At 48.0% G+C, this 25020-nt stretch overlaps 3 protein-coding genes across 10 annotated transcripts; 1 reads left to right on the forward strand and 2 right to left on the reverse strand.

Annotated features, from left to right (window-relative positions):
* Positions 1-414: 414 nt before the first annotated feature.
* PCSK1N (proprotein convertase subtilisin/kexin type 1 inhibitor) lies at positions 415-4980 on the reverse strand. The gene is made up of 3 exons (XM_017671469.3): positions 4786-4980; positions 1175-1647; positions 415-763 (listed from the first exon to the last, which is right to left on the reverse strand). Exons 1-3 carry the CDS (start codon positions 4897-4899, stop codon positions 559-561), a joined length of 792 nt encoding a protein of 263 aa, XP_017526958.1. The 5' UTR covers positions 4900-4980; the 3' UTR covers positions 415-558.
* Positions 4981-5857: 877 nt separating this feature from the next.
* TIMM17B (translocase of inner mitochondrial membrane 17B) lies at positions 5858-19715 on the reverse strand. 2 transcript variants are annotated; one of them, XM_036996374.2, is made up of 7 exons: positions 19568-19697; positions 18613-18712; positions 17513-17576; positions 16574-16702; positions 16347-16489; positions 6959-7003; positions 5858-6031 (listed from the first exon to the last, which is right to left on the reverse strand). In XM_036996374.2, the coding sequence occupies exons 1-7, from the start codon at positions 19591-19593 to the stop codon at positions 5873-5875; spliced, it is 666 nt and encodes a 221-aa protein (XP_036852269.2). In that variant the 5' UTR covers positions 19594-19697; the 3' UTR covers positions 5858-5872. The 2 variants fall into 2 exon arrangements, with proteins under 2 accessions (XP_036852269.2, XP_017526957.1); XM_017671468.3 differs by lacking the exons at positions 5858-6031; positions 6959-7003 and adding an exon at positions 15916-16290 and having other exon boundaries at positions 16379-16489; positions 19568-19715.
* Positions 19716-19727: 12 nt separating this feature from the next.
* On the forward strand, positions 19728-25015 carry PQBP1 (polyglutamine binding protein 1). 7 transcript variants are annotated; one of them, XM_017671465.2, is made up of 7 exons: positions 19728-19859; positions 20308-20398; positions 23508-23619; positions 23863-23975; positions 24163-24432; positions 24584-24647; positions 24800-25015. In XM_017671465.2, exons 2-7 carry the CDS (start codon positions 20326-20328, stop codon positions 24954-24956), a joined length of 789 nt encoding a protein of 262 aa, XP_017526954.1. In that variant the 5' UTR covers positions 19728-19859; positions 20308-20325; the 3' UTR covers positions 24957-25015. The 7 variants fall into 7 exon arrangements, with proteins under 7 accessions (XP_017526954.1, XP_017526956.1, XP_017526952.1 ...); XM_017671467.2 differs by having other exon boundaries at positions 20308-20392; XM_017671463.3 differs by having other exon boundaries at positions 19752-19894.
* Positions 25016-25020: the final 5 nt, after the last annotated feature.

The following is a 25020-nucleotide window of genomic DNA, read 5'->3' on the forward strand; positions in this document are numbered from 1 at the left end:
GACCTGTTCGAAGAGCTGACCCCTAGCCTGCAGCTTGCTCCCATTCTCCTCCGGATGGTAGCCCCTTCAACATCAGGTGGCGCTCATGTGCATGTGGACGTGCCAGCTGGCATGGCCTGAACTCCACTCACCTGCCTCGCAAACAGCCACCCCTTGGTCCTTAGGAGGATGGACACACACACCCCCAGGACGCTGCTGCAGGCCCTGAAAGCCTCCTGGGCTCCCCATACCCGAGTGAGACACCGCCATTGTGCATAGGGACGCCCCCCAAATGAGAAGAGGCCTTGGCTGGGGGAGGAGGGTCTCTAAAGTGCGGACCGAGGACAGGAGCCCATCTGCCTTTGTGTATGGGCAGCCATCACCAGCCAGCCCACCAGGCCCCTAGAGACTGCCATTCACACAGACAAGCACACAGGTGCTTTCAGACCGTATTTATTGTAGGGCCAGGGGTAGGGATCATGGGGTCTGAAGGCAGCAACTGAGGTTGGCGGGGTAAGCGGTTCTCAACGTGCTGGCGGAGAGCTGGCGGGGTACCGGGGGCCGGGCGCCGGGCGCGATTCAGTCGGCAAGAGGCGGCAAGAGGCGGCGCCCCGGCGCCTGGGGCGCAGGGGTCTCCAGGCGCTTCACACGCAGCAGGGCCCCCAGCACGCCCTCATGGGGCCCCTCGGGGCTCAGATCCTGGTCTGTGGCGCGGCGGATGCGGCGCGGGGCAGCCACAGCCTCGGTGTCGGCGCTTCCCGCGAGGATCCGCCCCAACAAGTACCTGCACGGGGAAGCCGGGCTCAATGAGCAGAGGATGCGTCCGCATGTCAACGCCCCGGCCCTAGGACCCAGACGGCCCTGCAACTCTGCCGCCTGGGAACCCGGCCACCTCCGGCCATCTCCAGCCTCCTCCCTACCTTGGCATCCCCAGGCCCCTGCTTTCAGGAGACAGAGGTTCTCACCTCCTATCCCGGAAACTATGTCGATTCCCCGCCCCTACCTCCCCCAAGAAAGCGGGCAACGGAGCCCGCCTTCCGAGATGAGAGCCCATGTCCCCCACTGTCCTCCCAGCCAGGCATCCCTGCCCTTATGCCCCTACGCCCTTACGCCAGGACCTCACTCCCTGGACCTCGGTGTTCGCAGCTCCACCTCGTGAAGCAGGCCCCGCGGCCCCCGCCGCCTCCCGGGGTACCTCAGCAGCTCAGGGTCCACGTCAGGCGTCTCGTCACCGGCGTCCTCGGCATCTGAGCCAGTGGGGCCATCATCATAGACAGGGGGCCTGGGTCTGGGCGCAGCGGCTGGGGCAGGGGCGGGAACAAGTTGGGCTGCGAGAGCGGCGGGGTCGAGGCGGGCGCGGAGCAGGGCACGAGCGAGCTGCGCGGCCGGTGCATCGGGGTCCTCCTCCAGGCCCAGGGCCGGGTCGTTGGTGCGGGGTGTGCTCCAGGCGCGCAGCAGCTGCGCCAGGACGCGCGCCTGCTGATCCTCGGCCTCCTGGGCCTCGGCCCGCGCCCGCTCCTGCCGTTCGGCCTCCAGCAAGTGCGCCAGCGCCCGCGCCAGCTCCTGCACCGGCCCCGCCACCTCTCCCCGGGGCGCTGCTCGCCGGAAGCGGCGGGAAACGCCAGCCTCAACCATGGGCTGCAAGGCTGCTCCCAGGCCGCGGGGCTCCTGCGGGAAGATGAGGTGAGAGGAAAGATGGGAGCGTCGGTCAGGCCAAGGACCGCCAACCCATTGAGGGCTCCGTGGACCTCAAACATCCCCAGATGCCACCAGAGGCAACATGGCCCCTCAAATATACCTAGACATCCCTAAAGCTCCCAAGTACCTCCAGACATAAGGCCACCCAAATACCCCTAGATCTCACACACGCACACACCACCCTGCAAGATTTCCTAGTGACTAACTTGCCCCACGTCTGCTGGAGACCAGGTTTCTTTATAGGAGGGATGATGGTAGATATGACAGCTATAGATTTTTCTATATTAATGTTTTGGACAACAGGAACCTGTATTTGCATTTTATAGGTTCCTACTGTCCACCAATTTTACCTGAAAGGTAGCAGAGTATTCTGCACCTTGCTTTTTGGAATCCTTATCTACATCAGGACATCAAGTGCATTCTCTCTCTCTCTCTCCTTCATTTTTCTGCACTGAATCCCTTTCATATGGATGTACAATAGTTTATTTCATCAGTCTTTGATAAACATTGAGTGTTTCCAATCTTTTGCTATTCTCATAAATAATGCTAGAATGAATAACTGTGTTCCTATACCATTTTGGTATGTGTGCAAGTGCATCTGTAGAATAAATTGTCTAATGACTAATGTTCAGTTCAGACAGTTTTGAAACAATTTCAGTAGGTTTAAAGAAATAAAAGAGTGTATCAAAAGTATGAGCAAGTAACAAAAGACCATAAAAATGACCTTGAAGATTTGAAAAAGAAACATATAGAACATGTAGAAATATATTTTCAGTGAAATTAGAAACAAAACCAGCAAGTGTAACAGCAGATTTGATACAGTGGAAGAAAGTAATAGGATTGAACAGAGCTTAGAAACAGATCCACACATATTGACACTTGCTACATGACACAGCAGTGGAGACAGGGTCTACTTCAAAAAATCACGCAGGAACAAGTGATCCAACTTTGGGAAAAATGAAAAGGAAAAGACAACTAAATTTGACTACATTAAAATAAAGAATTTCTTTTTATCCCAAGACACCATAAAAAAATGAATGGTAACACCAGAGTGGGAGAAGATGCCTGGAACACAGTAAATAAAGGATTAGTATCCAATATACAAAGAATGCCTAAAAAGCAATGAGAAAACCAAAGTAAAATAAAAATGGGCAAGACTGGTGATGAAGTATTTCACAAAGAAGGAAATAAAGTTACTAAACACATGAGAAATAGTAAATCTCATTAGTAATCAGGGAGGCAAATGCAAATTAAACTGAGTGAAATGCCATATATAATATGCGCAAAGGATTGCCCAAACTCAAGAAGTCTAATAATATCCAAGGTTGACATGGATGTGGAAAAATAGAAACTCTCATACATTGCTGGTGAGAATTCAATTGCCAAAATAATTTTGAAGAACGGTTTGGTACTATCTAAAAGAATGCACATATCCTATGAGCCACTCCTGGGGTGTTACACCCCAGAATTGCTTTTGTGCATATACTACTGGACACAAGTTCATGGAAAATTACAGCAGCACTGTTTGTAATCTCATAAAAGCAGAGAGAGGAGAAAAAGAAAAGCCTGGAAACAACCCAAATGTCTACTGACATCTTGAGAATGCACCTATAAGCCATGACATACTCACAGGATAAAATGTTGTACAGCAATAAAAATAATTTACAGCCACACACTTCATTGTGGATGAATCTCACAAGCAATGTGGAGCAAAAGAATAAAAAATAAAAACCAAGTTGCAGAATCCCACTGCAGACTGCCTTAGACTGCCAGACACACTGATGACTTCCTAGTGACCCCTAGTGCAGGAGCCAGATGCCAGGTCGGTTTCCATCTCTGTGAGGAAAAACTAAACAATATAATGTTTAGAGATACATAAATATGTGATAAGCTAAAAGTAAGAGACCAACACACAGAAAATACAGGATGATGATTATGGAGAAGAGGGGCTGCCATGGGGAGGGACACCCAGGGTCTTCTGTTTGTCATGCTCTATTTCTTAAACTGAGTGGTAGGTACACATGGGAGTTATTACATTATTATTACTTGCATTGTACATATATGTTAAATATATTATGCCATGTGGAAAATATTTAATAATTTTAAAATCCCCTGTCCTTGGTACAGACACAGCCTTGAAGACTTACAGGAGGATGTGCTCCAAGTGCCCTTGGGCACCTGCCACCTGGGGACTCACACACTCACCAGCAATCACAGCCTCAAACACACTTAACATGGACTAACAGACCTTGAGATGTCACATATGCAACCCAACACTGCCACATCCACCCACAGAAAACCGCACAGGGTCACATACACAGATGCTCATGCAGTTACAATCACCAAGCTACCCAGGTGCAAGGACACACACACCCTTAAAGACAATGAATGCAGCAGAGGCAATCATGGCTCCTCTCCCCACAATGACACAGCTACACAAAGACACAGGGAGAAAACAGCCTCATGAATACACATACAAAATCCAAGTCACTCAGTGCAATAGAGCCAAAATGGGGCGTGCACAACAAGAATGCAAAGACCACTTCCTCACAAACAAAACGAAATCACACATACACACACAAACACAGAAAGACACGCACATAGGTCACGCCACCACCATAGAATTCACTCACACATTGTTACTGAGAAAAGTCACACGTAGAAGCACCGCCATCATCACACGCACTACACACCCGGACCCACAACTGGGTCGGAAGCGCTCACATCACAGGACACACACAGACAGGGAGAGCACACCCTCCCGCACCGTCACCACATCGCACGCACACAAGCCAGTGCGCGCACCCCTTCCCTAAGCGCGCTAGTCCCATGGACCGCGCCACAAGCCGCGTGCCGGGCGAGGCCAGGCCGGCGCAGGGTGTGGAGGGGTGGGCAGGGCGCGGCTGCCGGCCGTACGCCGGACACCGCCTCCTGCTCACCTGGAGACTGAGCCTGTTATGGTCTGGACGGAGACTGGCGGCTGAACCCAGGGCCACCTTGCCGATCGCTCCGCAGGTCCCCGGAAGATGAGGGGCCAGCAGCAGCGCACCAACCCTTGCCCGGAGCCTCCTCCTCCCCACTCCTACCCCGGCCCAAGCAGGGTCGTACCTTTACCGGCCGCGCGCAAAGCGCTGGGGGCGGCCGGAGTAAACCCAACAGCAACAACACCAAAAGACCGACGCCCTCGGCCCGCGGCCCGCAGAGCAGCGGCGACCCCGCCATGCTGCCCCAGCGAGCCGGGCTCCGGACGGGCGGACTGGCTGGCAAATGCGCAGCGCCCTGGCAAGCGGGCAAGGCTGACGCGCTCTGCGGCTGCGCGCGCTGGGGAACCCTGCCCTCCCCTGCCCGTCACCCCCTCCACTCCACGCAGGCGCAGCCTCGGGAGCTCCAGCAGCCCCTCCGACCTGCGGGTCGCTGCGGAGATGCCCAAGGGGCAAGGCGGAGAACTAGAGCCTGCGATGGTGGTTGCCATGGCAGTCGGAGGGCAGTTGCCGGGGCAACAGACTTCCCCGTCGCCTTTGCAGACAGGCAGTGAAAGTTAACTCAGTGGAGTGGAATGGGATCTGGTCCCACCTCTCCCTCCTTTGGGGGGAAGATATATGACTTTGTTCAATGGATAAACAGTTAAGAATTGCCTGCTTCACAAGGCAAACGGGTTCAATCCTAGTGATGTAACCATGGACAGGTCAATTCATCATTCTAAGGCTCAGCCCCTCACCTGCATGAAGGGATTACTAGTAACTTCCCCTCAGAGTGGCTTTGACGGTTTAATAAGAGTGACATTCAGTAGGATCTCCATAAATGTTCCTTTCCATCCTCTCCTTGTCTTGTTATGAGTATCTTCATCTCTCCAAGGCTATGTTTCTCTTTCTGCCTTTATGTGCCCATAGCTCTTTCTCTCCTATCTGTCTCTTCCTGCTTCTGACTCTTTCTCTCCCTTCATCTCTACAGCCTTCCTTCTGTCTTTATTTTACTGTCTGTATCTACTTGTTTTTCCACATATACAGAAATAGATACTGTCTTGCCAATGGGTTTCAGCCCCAGGCAAGTTCGCTATGGAGTCAATGTGACCAAATAAATTGACAGCAATACGTTCTTGGGGTGAAAGGGTTATACCCAACTTTATTTCCAGGTGGCAGGTCAGTCACTAGAATCCCATTCACTCAGAGCGAGTCTGCATGCAGCAAGCGGGTCTCTACCTCTGGGTCCCTCTGTCCGCACAGCCATCCTCTGGGGCCCCTCTGTCCGCACAGCCATCCTCTGGGCCTCTGTCCTTGGCGCTGCCACCACTCCAGCCTCTGCTCTGCTCTCCTGCAGCCTTGCAGCCCTGCACTGTGTCGCGCTGGGCGGAGCTCTTTATATAGAATCAACAGCCATGTATTGCCCACAGGTGTGCAGTGAGCTAGTCAACCAGGGCCAGGTGAGAATCTTGGCCACAGGAACTCTCTTTTTATCCACACAGGTCAATCACTAGAATCTCATCCACTCAGAGCGAGTCTGCATGCAGCAAGACGGTCTCTGCCTCTGGGCCTCTCTGCAACCGTCTAAGCCTCTTTCCTCGGCGCTGCCCAAACTCCAGTCTCTGCTCTCCTGCAGCCATGCGGCCATGACACTGTGTTGCCCAGAGCACTGGGTGGAGCTCTTTATACAGAGTCAATAGCAACGTATTGCCTGCACATGTGTAATGAGCGAGCCGACCAGGGTCAGGTGAGAATCCTGACCATAGGAACCTTCACTTTATCCACACCCCGGTACATCTACTCTGGAGCTGCCCCTGGGGGCTGAGTTCGGAAGTTTTCCTCAGGCCAGTGTCCTCTAGAAGAACATGCTGATTCTTCAGCAACCCTTGTTTCTTTTTATTCTGCTATTAAACTTGACTATTACTGTACCTCTACACCCTCTAGTACAATATGACCATGGACAGGTCAATTCATCATTCTAAGGCTCAGCCCTTCACCTGCATAAAGAGGTTATTGGTAACTGACTAAACTGTCACTCAGTATGCTCTCTGCTATTATCAACTCTGTTACTTTTGACTGCCTATGGCTTCCCTCTGTCTCTTAAGAAAAAAACAAAGCTCTCTTGTGTGTTTTCTCAGATGTTGACTTCCACTCTGAATTTGATTGCTAAATTATCTCTTCCTCTCCCTCTCCTTCCCTCCACCTCTTTATCTCTTCCATCTTCTCCCCTACCTCTGCACACACCCCCATGCTCATGCATGCACACAAACACACACTACCTGAAACTCTGACAAAAATTCCATAGCTTTTGTTATAAATACCTCAGATGGTAGCTTGCTTTCTGTGGTAACTTCTGGTACAATTCCCTAAAAAAAAAAAATGACTGTAAAAATTGGATGTTGGCCTCACAGAATGCTTCTGTTGAGGTTATTACAACCCTGTTAAGCAAGACCTCACCCACAAAGAATGGGAGCTAATGCTGAGGCTGTTGGTTCGTTCATAGACACTCCAGCCTGTTTTGCTGCTGTTGTTTAACTCCACTCAAGAAATCTGCTCCTCTGTCAGGGATACAAATTGTCTTTTTCCTGCTTTAATAAGTGATATATATACTCCCAATAGAGTCTGTGCTCCAACAGGATACTCATCATTCTTATTGCTCCTAGACATAAGGTTTGGATCTGCCTGCTGCATATAATGTGCCCTGTGGATTCAGGGTAATTGCTCCAGACATTCAGATATTCAAAACTACCACCTTGGGCCATGTTTCCCTCAGGATATCTAGAGATCTCCAAAAATGAGGCAAGCATAGGCTACTCAGAAGAACTCCAGTAAGGATGGCCCACCCCCTCTTCCTGTGAGCTGCAGTTTCCACAGTGGGGATAATGCAATTGGAAAACGTGGTCCCAAACTCGTTTGTGACCTTAGCAGGTATCACAATTGATACAACTTCTACTTAAATGTAAATTAATTAGCCAGAATTGTCATGAGAAAACTCATAACCTTTTATTTCCTTTGGGCCAGCCAAGGGGGAGGGAGTTTATGCTTCAGCAAATGCTCCTTGCTGTACTTACACAAACACTACAGGTCAAGTAGAACAATTTTTGATGGTGTTAAAAGAAAAAGCCACTTGGCTTTCTACAAGAGTTCAGCTGGACTTTGGGACATATTTGCATGGGCTGGATTTGGTCATCCAGGCTCCTGACTCCAGGGTCTATTACAAGAACTAATCATTTGTTTCTGGTAATTGCCTGTGGTGCATCTGGCCAGTGTATCCTGTCCAGGGTCTTAAATGCCACTGTGAAGCCCTTGTCACACTAGAGGATTCAACACAAACACATCTGTCACAAATCCAGATCTTGCAATGTCTTTACTAACACAATTAATTGGGATGGCCCATGTTTCTTTATGATGTGTATCCTCCCTTGTTGCAATGAGCTAATAGGCCCAATAGGCCCAACTTTGTTTAATTAGTGGTGTGTTCCTGGTGGTCTTTGGATGAAGATCATTGATATTATTTACTTAGAAAATCCAAGAGAATCATCCAAAAAAATTTTAGAACTAATAGAGAAGTGAGCAAGGCAACCACAAACAAGATCAAATAAGAGATTAAATAGCCTTCCTTTACAGATATTTAAATTAGAAAATGTAATAGAAAAAGGCATTGTTCATCATGGTAACAAAACCCATTCACTTCCTATGAACACACCAAGAAGGAAAACCACAAGCACTATAGATTTTTACTGAAAGAAATAAAAAGTGACCTCAACAAATGGAAAGAGACATCATATTCCAGGCACAAAAAATCAACATTGGATAAATGTGTCCGCAATTTAATATATAAATTCAATTTAACACCAGTAGGATTCTTTTTAATCTCCTAAATTATGAAATTTTCATGCATGATAATATGTAGAAGAAAATAATATAATGAATACTTGCGAATTCTCAACATTTTGTCATTTGCCTCATTTTTTTCTTTAAGAAACAAAATATTTCAGCACCAGTTGAAACCTACTAGGTTCCCCTGTGCAATTCCATCCTTCTCCCTCCCTCCTTGGTGGTAACTGCAATCCTGGATTTATTATTGGTCATTCCTTTGCATATTTTTGCTCTTTTATTATGTAATTAGGGATCCATAAACTGTATATATTGTTTGCATGGTTTTTTAAACTTGTTTAAAATAAATATCATATTCTACATAGCAGTATCCAACTCTCCTTCTGTCTCATATTATAGTTTCAAGAATTATCCATGTTGATACATGTGGTTCTAGTTCACACTGAATTCTTTAGTGAGATAAAATATACATTCAGAAAGGTGCATGTCATAAAGATACGATCTGATAAATGCTCTCGAACTAACACGGATGCAACTGGCAACCAGATCAAGAAAGAAAAGATGACCAGCACATCTCAAGTGCCTCCCCCCACTACCACCATCCTGACTTATACCAGCATAGTCTAATTTAGCCTGACTCTTACAGTTCTGGTAAGGGGAATCAATGGCATGCATTCTTTTATGCCAGCAGCTTCTTTTGCCCAGCATTGTAAGATTCATCCATGTTACACGTGAAATCATACTCAGTTTATTTTCATGGTGTTAACCAGAACTGTGAAGGGTCTGAGGTTTTACCGTACTCTCAAGCTAACAAGTTAGCCTGTCAGTTGTACACACAAGACCTGTGTGTCTGAAAAATAGACCATTTATTATTCATAGCAAAAGCATCAGCTGGAGCAATACCTGGGGTTGCTTCCTCGTGCCCAGTTTGCACGGGCCAGATGTCTCCCTGAAGTGCAGTGCAATTACTCATTACTCTAGAATGTGAGCAATCTCCTGGCTATGGGCAATGGCGTTTTGGGGTTTCTTATCCTGAATTGTCTCTAAATCTTTCTAGATGAATATACTATCTATAATATCCAAAATTGCTGTTCAAACATGCCCTTTGCTCGGAAGGCCTGTAGATCATGCAGGAACATGTAAAATCCATGGAAACTTGTTTCTAACATATTGCTTCATAGTATTATACATTCTGTGAATGCACCACAATTTATCGATCTCTTCTTTGGTTGGTGCACATATGGATAGTTTTCAGTTCAGAGCTATTATGAATAAAGCTACTATAGACATTCATGTACATGTGTTTGGTTAACACTTGTACACATTTCTATAAGGTATATGTGTAGAGGGGGCATCATTGTGTGAGGTGTGCATATATAAGCCCTAGTAGAAACTGCCAGTTTTCCAGTGATTGTTGTCCCCATTTCACTACCATCAGTTGTGAGTGAGGCACTCTGTTTCCTGAAACTCTTAGCAGCACTTGGTATTTAACAGTTCCAAGTTTAAAATTTTTGCCCATCTGATTGATATGAAACAGTATTCTGTTGTTTTAATATACACCTCTCTGACTGTAAGCATATTTTCATGTATTGTTGGTTATTTGGGTTTCCCCTTTTGCAAAGGCTTTTTCATGTCCTTTGCTTGCTTTTCTATTGGGTTGTTTGTCCTTTTATTATTGTTTTATAGGAGCTTTTTATATATTGCTATTCATCCTTCGTTTTGAAAATGACTATGCCTTTGAGGTAAACATGCCTGTATGTTGGTCTAGGCAGATGGTCCACACGAAACCATCAATCTCCCATTATACCTGGGGAAAGGAAGCAATATTCTCTATAGCCCTGGGGGACATGGGTTTTATACTCCACAAATAAGTGAAATTATATGGATGTGGCTTTCTCTGCCTGGCTTATATCACTGAGCTTTCCCTGTCTTATTTATTTGTTGCACTGGTTTTTCTCTTTCTTTCTTATTTTTTTATTTGTTATCATATCACAATTACATGAGCAGCATTATGTTTACTAGACTCCCCCCATCATCAAGTCCCTGCCACATACCCCATTAAAGTCACTGTCCATCAGTGTAGTAAGATGCTATAGAATCACTACTTGACTTCTCTATGATGTACAGCACTCCCCGTGCACCCCCCCTACATTATGTCTGCTAATAGTAATGCCCCTTTCCTTCCCCTTATCCCTCCCTTCCCACCCATCTTCCCCAGTCCCTTTCCCTTTGGTAACTGTTATTCCATTCTTGGGTTCCTCTGCCCATTTTTTTTTCCGACTCCTGTCCTTATTCTTATTTATTTATTTATTTATTATTTTGTTATCATTAATCTACAATTACACGAAGAACATTATGTTTACTAGGGTCCCCCCTTCACCAAGTCCTCCCCACAAACCCCATTACAGTCACTGTCCATCAGCATAGTAAGATGTTGTAGAATCACTACTTGTCTTCTGTGTTGCACAGCCCTCCCCATTCCCCCCACGCACATTATATATGCTAATCGTAATACCCTCTTTCTTCTTACCCCCCCTAATCCCTACCTTCCCTCCCATTCTCCCCAGTCCCTTTCCCTTTGGTAACTGTTAGTCCATTCTTGGGTTCCTCTGCCCATTTTTTAATTGGATTATTTGCTTTTTGTTTGTTGAGGTGCATGAGCTCTTTATATATTTTGGATGTCAAGCCTTTATCAGATCTGTCATTTATGAATATATTCTCCCATACTGTAGGATGCCTTTTCGTTCTATTGATGGTGTCCTTTGCTGTACAGAAGCTTTTCAGCTTGATATAGTCCCACTTGTTCATTTTTGCTTTTGTTTCCCTTGCCCGGGGAGATATGTTCATGAAGAAGTTGCTCATGTTTATGTCCAAGAGATTTTTGCTTATGTTTTTTTCTCTTTCTTGATACATCTCTTTCTCTGCATCTCTCCTGTTTGATGTCTCTGTCAACTCTGGCTTCTTGCTCTGTCTCTCTCCCTATCCTTTCTGTTCTCTCTGTGTGTGTTTTTGATTTCCCTGTGTCTCTCTCCCCAGCCTCTCAGGATCTCTGCATGAGGAACTGATTCCGCCACTCCATTGTCAGGGATGGACTCCCTTGTTCCTCCCTGATTCTGCCTACCTCTCTAACCTGCCCCCCAACATGTGGAGAGGTGGATGGCGAACCCAGGGGCCACAAGGAGTGTAAGAGCTACAAGCCAGGGAGACCAAAGCAGAGAAATTGGGAAGGAGGGCTGAGAGACAGACCAAGAAAAATGGAGGCAGAGTCAGGGCTAAGGCAAGGAGAAGTGTGGAAGAAAAGAGGAAGTTAGAATCTGAGGCAGAGCTGCTCAATTCCTTGTTGGGAGCACATGAGGTTAAGTTAGAGATTAGAGTGAGAGAGACCGCCAGAGAGGGAGAGAAAGGATGCAGGTGGGACATATCTCTGAGGACCCTCAGTTAGAGGGTAAGTGGGCAGGAAGCTTCAGGAAGCCTGACCTAACAGCCCTCTCTCGGTCCAGCCCCTCAACCCCACTCACAGCTCTACACCGCCCTCCTGCGCTAGCCTTCATCTGATGCTGAGGGTCTTCCCATGGTCCTAACTGCATTCCTAAAACTGGCACAGATGCTTCTTGTTCTCTTGCTGTCTCTGTCCTTTTTCCTTGTCTCTTTTCATTTATCTCTTTTTTATTTTGAAATCATTAATGTACAATTACTTGAACAACATTATGGTTAGTAGACTCCCCCCATTATCAAGGCCCCCTCACATCCCCCATTACAGTCACTGTCCATCAGCATAGTAAGATGCTATAGAATCACTACTTGTCTTCTCTGTATATACTGCCTTTCCCACGACCCCCCCTATATTATGTGTGATAATAGTAATACTCCATTTTCCCCCTCATCCCTCCCTTCCCACTCATCGTCCCCAGTCCCTTTCCCTTTGGTAACTGTTAGTCCATAGTCCATTCTTGGGTTCTGTGAGTCTGCTGCTGTTTTGTTCCTTCAGTTTTTGCTTTGTTGTTATACTCCACAGATAAGTGAAATCATTTGCTACTTGTCTTTCTCTGCCCGGCTTATTTCACCGAGCATAATACCCTCTAGCTCCATCTATGTTGCTGCAAATGGTAGGATTTGTTTTCTTCTTATGGATGAATAATATTCCATTGTGTATATGTACCACATCTTCTTTATCCATTCATCTACTGATGGACACAGGTTGCTTCCATTTCTTGGCTATTGTAAATAGTGCTGTGATAAACATAGGGGTGCATATGTCTTTTTAGACTGGGCTGCTGCATTCTTAGGGTAAATTCCTAGGAGTGGAATTCCTGGGTCAAATGGTATTTCTATTTTGAGCTTTTTGAGGAACCTCCATACTGCTTTCCACAATGGTTGAACTAATTTACATTCCCACCAGCAGGGTAGGAGGGTTCCCCTTTCTCCACAACCTCGCCAACATTTGTTGTTGTTTGTCTTTTGGATGTTGGCCATCCTAACCGGTGTGAGGTGATATCTCATTGTGGTTTTAATTTGCATTTCTCTGATGATTAGCAATGTGGAGCATCTTTTCATGTGCCTGTTGGCCATCTGAATTTCTTTGGAGAATTGTCTGCTCAGCTCCTCTGCCCATTTTTTAATTGGCTTATTTGCTTTTTGTTTGTTGAGGTATGTGAGCTCTTTATATAATTTGGATGTCAACCCCTTATCAGTTACGTCACTTATGAACATATTATCCCATACTATAGGATGTCTTTTTATTCTACTGATGGTATCTTTTGCTGTACAGAAGCTTTTCAGTTTGATATAGTCCCACGTGTTCATTTTTGCTTTTGTTTCCCTTGCCCCAGGGAGATATGTTCATGAAAATGTTGCTCATGTTTATGCCCAAGAGATTTTTGCCTATATTTTTTTCTAAGAGTTTTATGGTTTCATGACTTATATTCAGGTTTTTGATCCATTTTGAGTTTACTTTTGTGTGCAGGGTTAGACAATGATCCAGTTTCATTCTCTTACATGTAGCTGTCCAGTTTTGCTAACACCATCTGTTGAAGAGGCTGTCATTTCCCCATTGTATATCCATGGTTCCTTTATCATATATTAATGGACCATATTTGCTTGAGTTTATATCTGGACTCTCTATTCTGTTCCACTGGTCTATGGGTCTGTTCTTGTGCCAGTATCAAATTGTCTTGATTACTATGGCTTGGTAGTAGAGCTTGACATCAGGGAGCATAATTCCCCCTGCTTTATTCTTCCTTTTCAGGATTGCGTTGGCTATTTGGGGCCTTTTGTCATTCCATATGAATTTTAGAACTAGTTCATTGAAGAATGCTGTAGGTATTTTGATTGGGATGCGTTGAATCATTTATCTCTTACATGAGTCTCTCTGCCTCCACCTCTGTCTTTCTACATCTCCATTAATGTCTTTCCCTGTTTATGTCTTGTCTCTGATTCTATTTCTCATCTTTCTCCATCTCTGCTTCTGTCTCCCGCCTTCTCTCCGTCTCTGAGGGACATCCCGTGGAAACCACTCCTGGTGTGACCTCGCATTCCTTTCTTTTGGGAAGAAAAGGACGCCCGCGGACAGGTCAGGGGGCGGGACCCGAAGACCCGAAGGCTCCCTCCGCGCCGCGACCCCAGCTCAGGGGTCTTGGACAAGCAGCCCCAACCAGGAGCCAGGTGAAGCAGCGAATGCCAGTCACCATGTCCCAGTCGCCGCCACCTATTCGCCCCGCAACCCTCACCCAAATCCCAGTCCTCCGCTACTAAACCCGGTACTGGTCACGCCCCTCTCCACCCGGAGCCCCGCCCCGCCCAGAGGCTGGAGGAGCCAGAGCGGAAGGCCCTGAAGGTCCCCCCAAAGAGTTCCCGAGTCTCCCGGGTCCAGCTGTCTTCCAGGACCGGAAACGGCGAACGGGGACCCGGACCGGGAGAGAAGGGTGGGGCGCTCGGGTGTCTGGAGATACCTGAGGGGGCGGGGCCTGAAAACAATAAGAGGTAAGGCCTAGAGGTTGCTGAAGGTGGGAGACCCGCAGATCTAAGAGGTCTGTAGGGGCTGAACCCATCTGAAAGCGACGAGGGAGATACAGTATGGATGGGGCTTCAGAGGAGCCCCATCCGACCTACAAAGGAGACAGGGCCTGGAGGACCCTTAGAAGGCGGGACTTAAAGATAGGAAGTGGTGGGACCTGGAGACACAGGGATCTGGGAACCACTGTAGCCCGAGGCGGGTGGAGCCTGACGACTCGCAGCAAGTGAAAGGCTCAGATGAGCTAGGCAGGTTGTGTTTGATAGTAGCAGGGTGGACCCTGGAGGTGACGAAGGGGCGGAACCAAAGAAAGCGGACTCAGAACACAAGGGTTGTAGCCTGGAATAGCCTGGGTCTGACTGGTGCCCGGGTCCGGAGAAGGGGTGCGTGTTCCAACTGCATCCATGCCTTTGGAGCCCCAAGTTCGAAGCCGGGGCCCTGCTGGAGAACGAAGAGAGCTGTGTGCACAGTGTCCGTTACCGCCCCCCGCCCCCCTGCCCTCTCTTGGGCCAGCAGTTGGGTGGCCGCGCAGTACATGACAGTCAGTCAAAAGCAGGCAGTGTTGCAGTTCTGATACCACTGACCACCAGGTTCCTGCTTTGGGCCTTGGGAGGACCTGGGACTCAGCCTTTGCAGCCCCCATATGTGATTTTGTGTAAGAGGGGCATTTCCACCTCTTTGCAATGGCTTGCGTAGGAGTTTTTATGCCTCCCAGAGGCCATTTGCACTAGAATATTTGTACCCCAGTAGACGTTATTTGCCCCACACATGTAGAGGTTTGAATGTAAGAGACAGCATTTGGGGCCCACATCCATCCAGAAAAATCTTTCCCATAACTGCCCAACCCAGAATGAAAATTCATATCTGGTTATTTTGTGGTAGTTAAAAAAAATATATATATATATACTGAGCATCACGCAGCAAAAGTATCACTGTAGTGTAGGGAAGATTAACACAGGGCACCTTCTTCAAAGAAACTGGGTCTTCCTGACCCCTACCTCCATCCTAGGTGTATGGTGTGGCCACATGGAACAGGATTATCTTCACAATTGGGGTGACTGGTATCCAGGAAGACAGTCCATTGTGAAGTCAGGTTTCCGAGTCTTGGCAATGGGTGCATGGGTGTAAGGGATCAGGGGCGCAATGTGCACAACCATTCCTTCCACTCCAGCAATCCTTGTGTTCACTTGGTTCTTTACCAAGCCTGTTCCTATGTCTCCTTATGATTAATCACTAGACCCACATGCACCCTTATTCATGTACCTATTCTATCTTGCTTAATTCCCCCTCCTGCTCACTATTCCCACAAACATTTACTACAGCCCACTCTCTGTGGGACTCCAAATCCTAGGGCTTCTGAGTCCCTGAAGAGGGCTCTGCCCCTTGTCCTAAGAAGGAGCTCCCATGGGTGGCTCAACGACTACATACATAGGCATTTCAAAATGGGCTTTAAATACTCATCAAGGTGCCATGCGAGGAGGCTGGGGTGAGAGCTTGTTACAAGTGAGTATGGGGTTGGGGTGCCCTGAAAGAGGAGGGGACCCATCCATCAGGGCAGCTTGGGTGCCCCACCCCCACCCTAGGACAAGGGAACAGAGTAGAGGCCCTTTCTAGATGGTCCCAGGGCCAATTGGGAGCCAGCCCTCCCTTCGAGGTAGGTCATCGGGGAGGGAACTGAGAAGAGGTCCCACGATGGCAATGATAGGCAGACACTTCCTCAGTGGTACTGCTGATGGCTGGGATAGCCTGGGGCTGGGGTACCCTCCTTAGGAGGCAGCTGGCTGGGGTCCTCCAGGAATGGGGATGCTGGAGAGGGAAGAATCAGGTAAAGGTGAGTGGAGGCTAGGCAGGGCATTTCCTACCTCTCCCTGACCAGCATCCACCAGGTTCTTACCACTGTGGAACTGCTGGGCCGTGTAACGAGTCAGAAGGATGCCAACACCCTCGATGAGGGCCAAGAGAATGCCTCCCATCATTGCTGAACCCGCCATGGCCAGTGGGCCACCTGGGGGAATGAGAAGGCAGGGAGAGAGGTGAGGGCAGGCAGAACAGGATGGAAGAGCCTGGGGCCAGGGGACAGACTACTCACTGCGGGCAGCCAGCACAGCCCCGGTCAATGCTCCACTAGTGATGGAGTTCCAGGGATCTTCCTTTCCCCGCAGCTGCACCAGGCTGCAGTCGATGGTGGAGAATAGGCCCCCCCACACCGCGAAGCTACCTGCAGGGGGACCAAGGCCTAATTAGTGTTCCTAGGGAATCCCCAGAATCCATGGCTCAGGGTCTAGGGACTTTCAAGGCCTGAATGCTTTGGCGTAGAACAGGGAGAAAAACCCAGATGCAAAGGCAGATGGCAAACTCCTAGGTGATATTCCCCATCTGTCCCTTTGGTAGCTCCTTCTTCAAGCTGTCTGTCATCGCCATCTCCCTTCCCTTTCATGGGGGTTGACAAGTGTTTTACAAGCAGATTTATCTTGCAAATATTTATCTACATAGCTTTTTATAGAGCCACTTTGATCTTCATTAGCATCACATAGAGTTAGAATGCTGATCTTGGTTTCAGGGAGAAGAAAACATGTTAGAAAAGCCAGTTAACAATACAATAAACTGTCTCCTGAAGCCTTACTGTGTGCCAGGACCTGTTCTAGGCACCGTATGTTGACTTCTGAAATTTTAAATTAGTATTATTAAAGTGTGTAGAAGAGCAACCAGCAGTTAGTAAGTACTATGTAAATTACAAATTACAACATGAGTGAGATGGTAACTGTTATCAACAAGCTGTGTTACAGATGAAGTTCATAGAGATTAAGCCACTAGTCCCAAATCACACATCAGGGAAGATCCAGGGCTTAAACTACAGAACTCACATTCTTGCCCCTTTGTATTAAATTGTTGGGAAACACCACTGCCCACAGGAAGTCCCAGGCAAAGTCATGGCTGGAATCTGGACCCCAAATTACATTCTAAACCCAAAGAAGCAACCACCTCCAATGTTGCCATCATATCTCCTTTGTCTCTCCAAACCTCTCACCTCCAATCTGGGGGGCTCGGATCCTCACAGCACTGACACTACCTCTAAATCGGTGCCGAATTCCCTGGGGAAATCAGAGAAGGGGAGTCAGAGTAGTGTTAAGGCCACTGGCATACTGAGTTTCTAGCTTTTAAGACTGGGAAGGGGATGGGAGATCTGTCAAGGGTTTCAGGGGTCGAGATGTGAAGTGGCCAAGAACTAGGAGGCTGGGAGGCACCCCAACACGGGTGCTCTCAGAGCCAGGTTGGGAAGTTTCCATGCATTTATTCACTCATTCATTCATTCAATGATTAGTAAGCCCCTATGTGCCAGGCACCATGCTGTATGCAGGGATAAAGCAGTAAACAAGGTAGATCTGGCCCCTGCCCTTTCAGGGCTCACATTATAGTGGGAAAGATCCTGAGTAAGGGTACACATAAAGAAGAAGGTTTCAGACAGCAATACACACCCTAGAGGAAATGGGACGAAGGGGTATGGTAGTGGCTGAGAGATCAGGAAAGGCCTCTAAAGGGGGGGCATTTATGCTGAGACCTTGAGGATGAGGAGGGGAAACTTCAGCAGAGTTCCAGGAGTTGAGGGGAGAGAAAAGGGCTAGATGTATACACTGCAGAGACCTGGGCAGGCAAATGGATGGCATTTAAAGCCATGACATTTGACGAGATCTCTGGGGGTTGGGAAGAGGGGTGTCAAAAAAAGAGAAGTGATTATGTTGAATTAAAAGCATTTTCTCAACTTTAAGGCTATCACTTAAACTGCCAATTAAACTCCTGTCACTTCCCTCTGTCTAGGTTTCTAACCCAGAATATGCCTCTAGGTAAAATCTCTCTGGTCCTCACATACACTTAGGATTTGGTGATGGCCATTTTGATAGCACAGAAATTCCACAAAGGACCTCCAGATGGGTGCAGTGGGGGGGTGACGACAAGCTGTATTTGCAGTTCCCCCAAAACCCGAGATCCTGAAGCCAGGCCTGACACATAGTAGGCGATCAGGCACCAGAATGCCTGTGCATGTGACTGGCAGGTCCAAGGAGTTTTCAGGGCAGTATCCTGGAGGCAGGGGCGGGACAACTGCACCTCCCTGGGAAGGCCAAGACTCACAACAGGAGCATTGCGGAAGCCCTTGATGGCCTGGAAGACTCCACCACCGATGACACCCATAGTGAAGGCTCCACCACAGTCATCCACAATTCGCCATGGGCTGCAAGCCAGAAAGGGAGGATTGGGGTTAAAGTGAGCACCCCCCACCCCGTGCCTTCTCAAGTGAACTCTTTCCAACTGGGAGAAACCAAATCATCCGAATGGGAATTAGCACTTCAGATAATAATGGGATTATTTCCCCCCTCATTTAAGCAAGAAATAGTGCAAAGGGAAAAAAGTATTAGTCTTTGTCCTGTCCACCCCTCCCCTTCACAGCCAACCAAAGATAAAGCCAACTGCTTTACTACCATCAAGATTAAATGAATTGATACACGCAAAGAGTTGGCACGTTTGAATAAGCGTTACGGAAGTGTTAACTAGCTAATATTATTATTGCATGACGGGATCGCACCCTCTTCTTCTCACCCAAATCAAGCCCCACTCTCTCCCCCTTTTTCTAACCTAGCACAACTGGGAAAAACCAAGAGCAGACGGTGGGGAAGATCCAGCCTGTCCGCAATAGGCTCACCCAGGCCCCGGCTCCATTAACGAAAGCTACCTCGGAAAAACCACGCGTGGTGATCCTGGGGATTTCCGCTCACTACGCACCACCCCCCGGCTGGAATGGATTCAACCGCTGTATCTCTTTTCGTTAACAAAGAGCGGGGCTGAGAGATACGTAATCAGGGGAAACGTGGAGTGGTTCGTCCTGCGCCATACTTCCAGACACACATAGTGGCCCCTCTTAACGGAGCCCGAGGGGAGAACCAAGTGGAGAGCGGAAGGAAACAACAAATGTCTAAAGTCCCCCGAGTCTGGGACATGGCGCTGTGTGGCCGGTGCCTCCCCCGCCCGCCTCCCACAGCTGGCCGTGGCGCCACAGCGACAGTTCCGAGGCCTGTGCCCATCGCCGTACCAAGGCTCCCGAGCATACTCCTCCATGGCGCCGGCGTCCGGCCGCGCAGTCTGACTAAACGCCAGCCTGGCCACGCCCCCTCCGTAAACGCACACAGGCGCCCGAGCTTTCTTTGCCGCCCGTCAGGCCAAGGGCGCACTGTCATTGGCCATCAGGTTTGCGTCCACCTCGTTGCTGAGCTTTGCCCAGTTACGTCAAGGCTCGGGGAGAGAGGAACTTCATACTGCGCTTTAGGAGAAAAGAGGCATATGGTCCTGCTGATCTTAGTGGCGACGAGAGAGAGAGGAGGCCGGTGCGATAGCCTTCCACTACCCGTGTGACTATTTGGTAACGTTGGGATGGGTGCATTTTTTGGAGCTGGGGGACGGTGCAACATTCTGCTCCTCCTTCCCAGTGCTTTGGTTCCTCCCACCCGGCACTCTTTGAGGGACGTTGGGTGAGCCCATTTATGGGGCCTGGGGGAGCCGCGTTTGGCCCTTTCGGCGGTGGGCGGAGCCTGGGCCTGGAAAAGGCACTGGGTCGTGGAGCACTGTGCCGCGAGAGGAGGGTTAGTGAACGTTCTAGTGTATTTCTACGTATCACTTCAACCTTCTCAAGCATAGGTTTCGTCCACCCAGCTTCTGGTGTAGGTGGGTAAATGGGGGTTCCAGATGAGTACATGCTGTGGGGAGGCGCTGGTAACAGAATCCGGATTCAGATCCTCATCCAAACCGGTTTTTGATCTGCCCATCCATCCCTAGGTCTGTCTGCTACCCGCTATGCCGCTGCCTGTTGCACTGCAGACCCGCTTGGCCAAGAGAGGCATCCTCAAACATTTGGAGCCCGGTGAGAGTAAGAGCGGATGGGCCTTACCATATGCCGGCTTTAACAAGCACTTTGTTGTTGATACTCCCATTTGATAACCGAACATGGGCCTACTGTGCACCAAGCAGTGGGGTGGCAGGCAGTTCATTGTTAACAATATGGATTCCTGACACCAATTCCTACTGTGGTGCCAAGTTAGGGGGGTGGAGGTGGGGTGGGATATAGACATTGCATCCATAATACTGACACCCAATGCTGTTTTTTGGGCCTGCTGTATGCCAGGTTCAATCCATCAATCAATCCATGAAAATGGTCACAAAGTATCTAATAATAAGGATAGCTGACATGACATCTAGGGTAATGTCCTGTGCTCCAAGTGCAGTGGCAGTCTGCTGATATTTTGTTCTTTACCGTACTGATAATGTTATTTGAGAACTACTGTAGTTCAAGGCACTGTGCTGGTGATATATACCTTGTTCGCCGTATCAATAGCTGACATGTATTTTGGGCTTACTAAGTCCCTGGCATACACATTCTGGTTCAGTATTTAAAAATGATAGGATCTAACATTTAGGCCTATTGTGCTGTTGCTGCTAATTTTTACACCTTATTGTTAATAATAGTAAAAGCTGGCATCTGTTTGGTGCTACAGTGTGTCAGGTACTGGAAAATACATCTTATTTTCACCTTATTGAAAAGTAATATTTATTACAAGCTTACTCTGTGCCAGCTATTGATCTCGTGGTTAATAATACTGATAATGATCACAGGTATTCATTTTAAGCCTGTTGAGTACCAGGCCTTGTGCTGATGATATGTGTTATTAACAATACTGGTGATTACTACCATTTGCAACAACATGGGTGGAGCTAGAGGGTATTATGCTCAGTGACATAAGCCAGGCGGAGAAAGGCAAGTACCAAATGATTTCCCTCATTTGTGGAGTATTACAACAAAGCAAAACTGAAGGAACAAAACAATAGCAGACTCACAGACTCCAATAAGGGACCAGTGGTTACCAAAGGGAGGGGTTGGGGAGGGTGGCTGGGGATAGAAGGAGAAGGGAATTAAGGGGTATTACGATCAGCACGCATAATGTAAGGGGGCATGGCGAAGGCAGTAGAGCACAGAGAAGACTAGTAGTGACTCTAACATCTTACTATGTTGGTGGATAGTGACTGCAGTGGGGTATGTGGGAAGGACTTGATAATATGGGTGAATGTAGTAACCACAGTGTTGCTCATGTGAAACCTTTATAAGATTGCATATCAATGATACCTTAATAAAAAAAATTAATGTGGAGGGTGCACAGGGAAGGCAGTACAACACAAAGACAAGTAGTGATTCTATAGCATCTTACTATGCTGATGGACAGTGACTGTAATGGGGTATGTGGTGGGGACTTGATAATGGAGGGAGTCTAGTAACCATAATGTTGCTCATGAAATTGTATATTAATGATACAAAAAAAAATTAAAACAATACTGATGATTACAGATGACATCTACTTTGGACTTACTGTGTAACAGGCATTATGCTGTTGCTGACACATACATCTCATTGTTATATCCACAACTGAAATCTTGGATAGGCCTGCTAAGGGCCACATCTTGAGCTCATAATATACACCTTTTTTATTCTACTGGCAACTGTGGCAAGCCTTTATGTGTTAGGCCTCAGGAACTGAGTGGATTCAGACCAGTGTTTGGATAAATCCTTTGCTATCTAACCTCTTGCTATTCAATATATGTCAGAAATTCCATATTTGCCAAGCTTAGAAGCTACACATATTTGGACAGCATAGTGGCACATACTACCTAAACTCAGGAACTTAATATATATGGATACATTTGTATGGTGAATATCTGTCTAAACTCTGAAACCGGATAGGTTCATGTAACAGTATATATTTTTTCTTTTTTTTTCTTAAGGTATCATTGATGCCTTAATACATTCTTACAAAGGTTTCACAAAGGTTACTACATTCACCCATATCGAGTCCCCCCCATACCCCATTGCAGTCACTGTCCATCAGCGTAGTAAGATACCACAGAGTCACTACTTGTCTACTCTGTGCTACACTGTCTTCCCCATGATCCCCCCACCATGTGTACTAATCATAATACCGCTCAATCCCCTTCTCCCTCCAACCCCACCCACCCTCCCCCACCACTCCCCTTTGGTAACTGCTAGTCCTGTCTTGGGTTCTTTGAGTCTGCTGCTGTTTTGTTTCTTCAGTTTTGCTTCATTGTTATACTCCACAAATGAAGGAGATCATTTGGTATTTGTTTTTCTTCACCTGACTTATTTCACTGAGCATAATACCCTCTAGCTCCATCCATGTTGTTGCAAACGGTAGGATTTGTTTTCTTCTTATGGCTGAATAGTATTCTATTGTGTGTATGTACTACATCTTTATCCATTCATCTACTGATGGACACTTAGGTTGCTTCCATATCTTGGCTATTGTGAATCGTGCTGCGATAAACATAGGGGTGCATATGTCTTTTTGAATCTGAGTTTTTTTCTTTGTGTAAATTCCTAGGAGTGGAATTCCCGGGTCAAATGATATTTCTATTTTTAGTTTTTTGAGGAACCTCCGTATTGCTTTCCATAATAGTTGAACTAGTTTACATTCCCACCAAGAGTGTAGGAGGGTTCCCCTTTCTCCGCATCCTCACCAGCACTTATTGTTCCTAACAGTATATAGAATTTTATCTGAACCCAGAAACAGAACAGATTTAGATAAATTTTTGGTAAATCCCAATACTGAGGTACTCAGATTTGGAATGCAAGCAGTATTTGCCACTGCAGGTGAGACTTGGTGTCTCACCTTTGGACTTACTGTGTGACAGGCATTATGCTGTTGCTGACACATACATCTCATTGTTATATCCACAACTGAAATCTTGGATAGGCCTGCTAAAGGCCACATCTTGAGCTGATAATATACACCTTTTTTATTCTACTGACAACTGTGGCAGGCCTTTATGTGTTAGGTAGGCCTCAGGAACTGAGTGGATTCAGACCAGTGTTTGGATGTGGTCCGTGTGATTGTGAGTATCTCTCCAGTCCTGCCTGTAGGATGAGAATCCCCCTGGTCCTAAAATGCTGTCCTCCTCTCCTGTCCTTCCAGAACCAGAGGAAGAGATCATTGCTGAGGACTATGACGATGATCCTGTAGACTATGAGGCTACCCGGTTGGAGGGCCTCCCACCAAGCTGGTACAAGGTGTTCGATCCTTCCTGGTGAGCCTGGGGAACCTGGTGGGGTTGGGGGGAGCTGACCTCTGACTTCACCCTTCCTGTGTTGTCCCTGGCCTTGGGATAAATGGGGGGGACAAGGTAAGAGATATGGGGGTCACCCCTGTGGGGTCCTGACATGGGACAGGTGTAGCCAGAGACTGGGGAGAAAGGAGTTGTGGCTACAAGGAAAGGACATTTGTGCTTATGCTCCTTCCCTCCTTCCACTTCCCTTCCCCTGCCCTGTAGCGGGCTCCCTTACTATTGGAATGTGGACACAGACCTCGTGTCCTGGCTCTCCCCACATGACTCCAACTCCGTCGTTACCAAATCTGCCAAGAAGCTCAGGAGCAATAATGCAGGTGAGTTGGCAGGTCTAAGGGATGCCTCAGGTGCGTTTAGCAGTTCTGAGAGGGGTCAGGTAAATGATAATGGGTTGAGGGGCAGGTGAGACAGGCAGGCCCAGCCCCAGGCAAGGGAGGTCGTTGAAAGTCTGTTGGGTCCTGAGATGGAAGGAAGAAGGTCACTGCAAGGCTTTTGTGTCCCCAGATGCTGAGGAGAAGTTGGACCGGAGCCATGAGAAGTCAGACCGGGGCCACGAGAAGTCAGACCGGGGCCACGACAAGTCAGATCGGGGCCACGACAAGTCTGACAGAGACCGAGAGCGTGGCTATGACAAGGTGGACAGAGAGAGAGAGCGGGACAGGGACCGTGACCGTGACCGTGACCGTGGGTATGACAAGGCAGACAGGGAAGAGAGCAAAGAACGGCGCCACCATCGCCGAGAGGAACTGGCTCCCTACCCCAAGAGCAAGAAGGGTAAGCTGAGCAGGACCAGGACTGAGATGAGGCATGGCAGCAAGGGCCCTGACAGCCATGGGCTTCATTTCTTCCTGGGATGGGGGAGTTCAGTGATCAGGGGCTCCTTGTGCCTCCATTGAAGACTTCACTCTGCCACCTCCTTCCACAGTGGCAAGCCGGAAGGATGAAGAGTTAGACCCTATGGACCCCAGCTCATACTCAGACGCACCTCGGTTAGTGACCTCCCCTTGCGAGCCCTTCTCTTTCTTTAGGACTCACTGCACCTGACTTCTTTCTTCCTTACTATCTCCTTCCCCCATTCGTCACTCATGGAGAGGGGTTGCCTACCACTTCCCACAATCTCACCTGACTCTGTCACCCCCAGGGGCACATGGTCAACAGGACTCCCCAAGCGGAATGAGGCCAAAACGGGTGCAGACACGACAGCAGCTGGGCCCCTCTTCCAGCAGCGCCCCTACCCATCCCCAGGGGCCGTGCTCCGGGCAAATGCCGAGGCCTCCCGAACCAAGCAGCAGGACTGAGCCCTTCCCACACCACCACCACCCTGGGGTTCTTAATAAAAGCTTTTTGGTGGATCATGCCCAT

The sequence above is a fragment of the Manis javanica genome, chromosome X (genome assembly GCF_040802235.1).
Source record: "Manis javanica isolate MJ-LG chromosome X, MJ_LKY, whole genome shotgun sequence".
Classification (NCBI taxonomy): domain Eukaryota; kingdom Metazoa; phylum Chordata; class Mammalia; order Pholidota; family Manidae; genus Manis; species Manis javanica.

Coding starts and splice junctions, on each gene's coding strand:
- PCSK1N (XM_017671469.3), bottom strand. CDS start 4,899: ATGGCGGGGTCGCCGCTGCTCTGCGGGCCGCGGGCCGAGGGCGTCGGT. Junction 1,648..4,785: donor TTTGCGCGCGGCCGGTAAAG/GTACGACCCTGC, acceptor ATCTTCCCGCAG/GAGCCCCGCGGCCTGGGAGC. Junction 764..1,174: donor GTGGACCCTGAGCTGCTGAG/GTACCCCGGGAG, acceptor TTCCCCGTGCAG/GTACTTGTTGGGGCGGATCC.
- TIMM17B (XM_036996374.2), bottom strand. CDS start 19,593: ATGGAGGAGTATGCTCGGGAGCCTTG. Junction 16,703..17,512: donor CCGAGCCCCCCAGATTGGAG/GTGAGAGGTTTG, acceptor GTCCCCCTGCAG/GTAGCTTCGCGGTGTGGGGG. Junction 6,032..6,958: donor AAAGCAAGCTACCATCTGAG/GTATTTATAACA, acceptor TTCTATATAAAG/AGCTCCGCCCAGCGCGACAC.
- PQBP1 (XM_017671462.2), top strand. CDS start 20,016: ATGGGGCCTGGGGGAGCCGCGTTTGGCCCTTTCGGCGGTGGGCGGAGC. Junction 23,620..23,862: donor AAGGTGTTCGATCCTTCCTG/GTGAGCCTGGGG, acceptor CCTGCCCTGTAG/CGGGCTCCCTTACTATTGGA. Junction 23,976..24,162: donor GCTCAGGAGCAATAATGCAG/GTGAGTTGGCAG, acceptor TTGTGTCCCCAG/ATGCTGAGGAGAAGTTGGAC.